Source organism: Bicyclus anynana, chromosome 7, assembly GCF_947172395.1.
Source record: "Bicyclus anynana chromosome 7, ilBicAnyn1.1, whole genome shotgun sequence".
Taxonomy (NCBI): Eukaryota; Metazoa; Arthropoda; class Insecta; order Lepidoptera; family Nymphalidae; genus Bicyclus; species Bicyclus anynana.
Window position 1 is genome coordinate 13,976,228 of NC_069089.1, and position 7,916 is coordinate 13,984,143.

Here is a 7,916-nt window from a genome sequence, read left to right on the forward strand (position 1 = left end):
CTTGTGTTGCGTGAATTTTGCAGATGTTGTCATACCTACTAACTCGCCTGAGAAGACTAATATCGTGCTGAAAGCCGGCCAGCGAGTCATGGTGTTGAAGTCGCCCAAAGGAATCTACATGCAGTTGGAATCTGGCAAGATTATAGCTATCAAAACATCCTTCAAAGGCTTAGGCCAAAAGGGAGGCGATAATAAGGACAGCCCAATAGGCAAGAAAGGTACGTAATTAATGTTAATACGTTTCTGAAAATCACGGTTTTAAATATTTCATAATAATTATTAATTTCTTTTATTTTAGTTTTAGGTAGTCGACCTACGTCGGCTAACATTCCTGGGTCCTTGAAAAATAACTCTGCTATTACAATCACATCTAAATCCGGACCGAGACCAGCTTTTAATCGAGTTATAAGGCCTGGAATGAACAAAATGTCGCGGCCCTTGCTTCCGGGCCAAAAAATTGCCGACATTAGAAATCGTTTAGGAGATATGCGGTCGTATGCGATGCGTCCAAAACTACCTATGGGTCGTATGTTGAGACCTAATTTACCCGGATCACTCAGCATTACGAAAATACCCAGGGAAGTTAAAAAACCTGTCAACATCAGAAATGGTCCATCAACGAACGTTGAAGAAACTGAAATATTAGATAGTGATGATGAAGTTGATTCATCGAAAGCAAAAGAAATTAAAGGAACTGACAGCAAGAAAGACAGTAAAAACGAGGAAGACAACAGTGTTGAAGAAACTAAGGTGCAAGATCAAGTGCCTGAACCACCCAAGAATGAATCAGATAAAGTTAGGACACCTGAAAAAGAAGTACCCAATGTTGAGGATACGAAGCCGATAGTTTTGGAAACAGATGAAAAACTACCATCAGAAGAGGTGCTAGAAAATAAGCCAACAGAAAGTACTAGTAAAACTCCTGAAACAGTCCCCAGTTCGCAGGCGAGCTTATCAAATGAACCTATGAATCTCGTTAGTAGAACGTCGAGTAAGATAAACTTATTGAAGAACTATAGACACCAACGTCCCATGACTCGACCGCCGAATGAGTCGAGTTTGAGCCAACTCGAAAGGACAGCCATTTCGTTGAACAAAGAAGGCCTGCCAGATTTTCGCAAAAATTTGGACGATATCACGCAATCGTATTCGCCAGGTACAGAAGAAAAAAGCGGTTCGAGGAAAAAGAAATCGCCGAACAAAGTCGACGTTTCCGATCAGAGTGAGAAGACAAATTCAATGTCTCACAGCGTATCTAGTCTACTGAGCAACACTCAGAAGCCGAGAATGGAGCATGGATTGAATTCGATGCCGCAAAATAGGTTGCCTAGTCCGGGAAATTTGCCCATGTCGCAAGATCCGCATTCTCTACCGTACAATATGGGTAAACCTCAGTTGCCAAATGTTGGACACAGTGGGATGATGGCTAGTGGTGCACCAGTGGCCAGTGATGGAGACAATATTGGGAATTCAGCCGTCAGTGGGCAGCATCCGCCGAATGTAATGTCTCCCAATCTTCCTGTTCCTGGGCAGCCATACCCTGGGAACCCGCCACCTGAAGGACCTTATGGACAATATCCAGGTAAGTCGTGATAGAACATTAAGATATAAATGCGGTAACTTGAAAATGACAGCCGTGGCGATATTGCAGCTCGGGCCAAAGGCGAGACACAATTTCAGGCTATAGTAAGGAAGCAGAGGCTGTAATTATCAAAGCGCACGTATATCATACGACGTTTTATAACACATTTGCACACACACAGGAAACACACTTTCTGAAAACGAATTTGCATCTTTGCCTATGTTGACATTTTGATATTCTTGTCATTTTTTGCACAGATAACGAAGTGCGTACACGACGTTGCGTTTGTTGTTTTTTTTAATAAAGTAAATTAATATTTTTGTGTTTCTGTTATAGAGATATTGTTGACATTTATTGTCAAATAATTATAATTAAAGAATTAAATGATTTTTTTTATTATATTTTATCTTACAAAGTTAATTTTATTCACTTTTCTGACATAAAAACTCTTTGCCAAGATTAAAAGAAAAAACCGTTCGTTTTTAGACGCATGATAAAGGTTTTATATTACATTATCGCATATGTGCGTAATGAGATACATTACGATATTGAAATTGTTGAAATAAGCGATACTTTACGAGCAAATGTGTTATAAACATTTTTACATATCTATAGTTGCTACACCCTATAAAAAGCGAAATAAACCGTATACATATTATGATATTTGCAATGATTTATTAAAAGTAGGGTACACGACATTGGTCTAATTATACTTGCTTCAATTCAATAATATCTACTGTTTTCAGGTTACGGAATGGGATACGGCGCGTATCCGAACGCGGCTTATTATGGCGGTTACGGCAGCGGATACTACCCCCCGTACGCGGCGCCGGCGGCCCCCTTCCCCACTCCCCCTGCCGCCGCACCCGCGGAGACCTACCCCCCGCCGAACCCACAGTGGTAAACCATAGACAATACCAAACAGTTCGTTCGTGTACCGCATAATATCACGACATAGTGTTAGAGATGGTCGTAAGATTTCATAAACGTCTAATACATTTACAATATCTGCAATATTAATGTTCTGTAGGCCTTAGCTTACACTAATTACATAAGGAATTAGTGTAAGCTACTACATACTTTTCTGTCAAAGTATAAGATCAACGATCTAATGCGATTGTAAAAACTGTCTCTATAGACTCGATGTTTCATAGTTCGTCGCATTTGAATGGTATAAAAACGGTCAACAACTGAAACAAAGTGAAACTTAACTTCATCTTTTAGTAAACTAGTACTAAAAGATTAAGTTAAGTTTCACTTGTAAGTATCTCTAAATTAATTATATCAAAGTTGTAATAAAAACAAACTTTATAAAGATCGATTCTTCTTATAAATCTCGGAGCTCTTTACACGACGTAAAAGATTACAACAATGAAACATCGATTCTATAGAAGCAGTTGTTATTTGACTTGTTCTTTGACAGAGGGGTAACGTCTAGCAAGGCAGGTCTCTCTGTAATTCGTCTGAGATGTATACACACGAATAAAAAGCAAACAGACTTCCCTTAGCATGGCTATAACAAGTTTTATTTTGAAAGCTAAATAATAAAGATTTTTGAAATGTTTGTGATAGATATAATGAAATACAGTTTATTAAAATAAAAGGGTATCAAATGATATTCAAAATTAGTAAAACCGGAATTCTGAGTATCATACAAACGATTTTTCGAATAGACTTATTTTATTCCTCAAAACGTTTTTAGAAGATTTCAATACAGAACATTACTAATATTGTTTTTAATGTATTAGATATTTATGTAATTATATAAATGTCACTTATTTTACAGTACGAATGAGTGTTTAAGTGACGCGAGTAGATTGTTTAGATCGATCTTTACTTAGCGATTATTTCTAAAATGTACACACACTGTCTCTGGATGAGGAAATACATTATAAATACAACAGGGTATCTAGCCATTACATATCGATTCTCTTTCTATAATCGCTAACGATTCGAAACGTAAAAAAATTATGATTCTTTATCGATAGGCCACGTGATCAACTTATCAATTAGATATGTCATTCGATACATTTTTCAATTTTCGAAGCGATAGCGATTGTAGAAAGAGAATCGCTAACGCTTCGAAACGTAGAAAAATATGAGAATGACATTCGTTATCGATAGGTCACGCTTCAATCAGATATGTCATTCGATACATTTTTAAATTTTCGAAGCGATAGCGATTGTAGAAAGAGAATCGCTAACGCTTCGAAACGTAGAAAATTATGAGAATTACATTCGTTATCGATCACGTGATCAACTTATCAATCGGATATGTCATTCGATAGATTTTTCAATTTTCGAAATCGATAGCGATTGTAGAAAGAGAATCGATAACATGGCTAGAGGCCTAATATTGGTCACCACGATACGCGCTGAATATTTATAGTGGGTTTCTAATTGTAAAAATTCATACAACATTGTATGTAGATTTTTGAGTGTGCCGGAGTCTTAAAGCTCTTTGTAATATTATGCCATTTAAAGTTACTATAGTGATGATTTTTTTTGTTGTTAATTAAATTAATTAGAACAGAATTCGGGCGTCGCCGTCTTTTTAAAAATTTGCGAAAACTGTAAGCGTATTGTAATATTTTTGCCTATTAGAATGATTTTTATGAATTGAAAGTTTAGTTCTCTCGAACTGATTCTGACCCCTTTATTGCTAGTACCAGAAGAATGCATGCGTTAACGATACTTATATCTTATGACAAGAAAAAGACATATGTGTGGATCACAAAAGAGAGTGATATTTTTGATTTTTATCAATATTATCTATCAAATAGATTCAGATCGCCATTATGATCATGTCACCCGATGATAAATAGCCTTATGTAGAGGCTTCTAAACACCAGAGTCATACGCTGAGTCAAGAAATATTATTTTGTTTTAAACATAGCAATAATATACAAATAACTTCTTTGGAATCTGTTCGAGAGAGGCTTAGGGTCAGTTTCACCAATTTCTGATTAGTGTCAGATTTTAACAAGTTTTGTCATTGTTGTTTGACATAAAGTAAGAAATTGGCAAAACTTACGGTTAGACTATCCGTCGCTTTTCAAAAGGTGGTGAAACTGGCCCAACTTTCACCCTTTAGTGATGACTGATGATAGTTTCCTTTTGGTATACTATTTTTTAGCTTCATGAAATTTGTGCAAAATAGAATCAGTACTTATTTTAAGCGATGACTGTCTTTGAACAAAGTTTCCTTATTTTTTTTTTTGTATTGTGAATAAAATGAAATTAAATAAAAAAAAAATCGATTACAATTATTTACTTTTAGTAAATTAATTATATAATAATATGTATGTTTAATATAAATCTCAATATTTCCAATTGTATACTCCATTAGATACGCAAATGGTGAGCGCATTGCAGTATTTCCATTGCGGCTATGCCACGGTCGGTAGATGTGATAATAAATATGTTGCTATAATCTAGCATATAAGTCGAATATAGCGTTTAAGGAGTATTTATCGTTTAACTAGCTTAGATAGGCGTATATAATTTAGATTGTCTTAGGATGTTTTCGGTTGTCATTTTAATAGTTACACCCCCTGTATTACAAAACTTATGGACCGTGCTGCGGTCGATATCCTTGTCGATTCTTGCTCTAAATGTCAATAAAAATGATTTTAACTGTCGTAATCATTGACCTCTTACAATAAAAGGACGCACAATCATATAGAAAATTTTACTTAAAAACTGGCCATGTCCAATATTCAATAAAATCCCGAATTCAGAACAACTTCAACCTTAAGTATTGAGTTTAAGGTTGAATTTGCAAATGCGACTTCTTGAATTGAGTGCCAAGAAGTTGTTTGGCGCTTATTGAGTGGGGACGTTTTTTGGTCGCTGATTGTGCATCCACTTTTTAATAGGAGATCGATGGTCGTAAGTAATCAATTTACATAATACAGCTGATGATAATATTTAGAAGTGATTTTAGTGTTCGTATGTGCGAATTTTTTGTCTAAAATCACTAAATATTAGCCGGTTATGGCTTTCAACATTAGTATGGTATCTTTATCGATATCGTCGTTGCGTCGATCTCTTTAATTAAATATTTAAATTCTAATAAAGCTTGATTCTTTCTTTCATTTAAATGTGACTAAAATTAAACTTCATCGAATTTCGTGGCAAGAAATTTAGTATAATCGAAAATCCGGATAGATGAATGTATGAGCTTTACTTTAACGCCGAATTGTAGAACTTCGTTCTCTAATGCTCTGTACAAGGGATGCTGAATATAGCAACAAGTTGATTCATTGAATATATGCGTTAGCTTATTAGTATCATTGACTAAAATTCTTACAATAGCAAAATAAATTAATTGATTAAAAAATAATATATAAAAGACAACCGATATTAACTATCAACACACAGCTCAAACCACTCAACAGATTGTGTTAACTTTTTGAACATTGAAAAGATTTTTCTAAATTTACCCCCTAAAAGATAGTAATAAATCCCAAAGTCATGCGCATCAGCTAGTTAAAATAGAAAATAGTGATTTATTTCCAAATATTATAAAATATGTATCAATGGGGATGATGACTAGGTTTGAATATATTGATTTTTATGATACATTCAGATAAATAAGGTAAATGTTAACTAATTTATACATAAAAAGCTAAGATTGACTGGATACTTGCAAAAAAAATAAGATTATAAAATTTCAAAATCTACTAAAAATATTTTATCGTAATTAGATGAAAATTCATACAGTTTTAGCTTCCTTATATTAAATGTGACATTTTTTAATATTTGAACTATTAACATAAACGCAGAAATAACATTATTTATATTAGTAATTTTGTTTAAATGCCCATACAAATCTAACGATCATTAATTTGTCTACGACGTCATAAGTTCGTACCATATTGTATGGGGCGTTTTCAGGGATCCGCGGCAGCGCCGCAAATCTGACCCTTTAAATCCCTGTAGCTCCGAAAGTAATGATCGCAGATACCCTGTTACTTTTACAAAATTGCTTTACTATTAGCGTACTCTTAATTTATATACAATTAAAAAAACTGTCATCCCTATTTTGATCGATGCACCGACGATATACATAGCTGTTATATATATTTATCTCATGTATGTATTTATGTTTGAGTGCAAATTGATGTTCTCGTTCGATATCTAATTACTAGAGGTGGTAAAATAAATATTTTTTCTTTGGTGTGTTCTTTCACCTTGAATCTCCTTTAAATTTCATCTAATGAAAGTAATATTTTATCAATTACATGTTTATTTATTTCTATTACAACTTGTCACATATATGATTGTGATTTATATAAAAAGAAACTTTTTAAATTTTTAAATTTATTCCAATTGACTATAAATTTCAAATGAAGTACCTGCTATGACATATAATTTGGGAACTAAAAATAATTACGGATAATAGTTTTCATTCGACTGTACCAATTATAAACTAAAAAAACATTGACAGACTGTCATTTTAGTGCCATTTATTCAATTTAATTTCCGTTGGAATATGAATTTGACACTAATTTTAGAATTGAACTATACATTTTGACTACAGTCGAATTACATTATCTTATTATAATTATTTTAGTTTCATGATTTTATTATATTTTTAAATTATTCTGTTTTTTGAGTAATAAATTTTTACATGTATTTTTTGAAATTCTTTTGACGTAATTTATTTTAAAAACACGCCAGAGGAGAAGTAAAGTATCTTATTACGTGGTTAAGTGTAATAAAATTTATACTTGTGGTAATTACTATTGGATTTAGTATGATGTCCCGTGTACAAAATGTTCGAAGTCATACATTTATTATTAATGAATATTGCATTTTAAAATGGTCAAATAGTTACTGTACTGACGGTATGGAATAAAGAAACTAACAAAGTGTATTTTTTGTGTTTTATTTTACTTTTGCACTTTTGATAACAGTATGCAGTGAGTAAGAAATACAGGTGCTTGAAAATAGCATAGAGTAAAGGTAATAATGAACGTTAAATAATACATATTTACTAATTTAAATATTTTATTTCGAAAAATATATAGCGTTAATGACGTCATTCCAATAGATTTTTAGTTTTAGCAACGTTAGCGTTTGTAGAAAAAGATTTCATGTGTAACTTTGCTAGGGACCCAGCCCCTGCATTGCTGTTACAATACAGCGGTGTGACATCCTTCGTTGCCATGGCAACCTGACATTTTGAGATCCTATAAACAAAGTTCAACTTTGAATATGATATTATAGGCGAAAAGTTCGTTGACGAGAGTAAAATAGCGGAATCGCAACCGCAGATGACTAAAGAAATATATCTTAAGCCTAACATGCGACCCACAATATAACTCGA

General features: G+C 33.5%; 1 protein-coding gene across 1 annotated transcript in view; it reads left to right on the forward strand.

Annotated features, from left to right (window-relative positions):
* LOC112052903 (uncharacterized) overlaps positions 1–7,463 on the forward strand; it is a 28,739-nt gene extending 21,276 nt beyond the window's left edge. The window contains exons 20-22 of the mRNA XM_024092147.2: positions 24–218; positions 299–1,582; positions 2,329–7,463. Coding sequence (XP_023947915.1) covers positions 24–218; positions 299–1,582; positions 2,329–2,486 — 1,637 coding nt within the window. The 3' untranslated portion in view covers positions 2,487–7,463. The remainder of the gene's footprint in view (positions 1–23; positions 219–298; positions 1,583–2,328) is intronic.
* Positions 7,464–7,916: the final 453 nt, after the last annotated feature.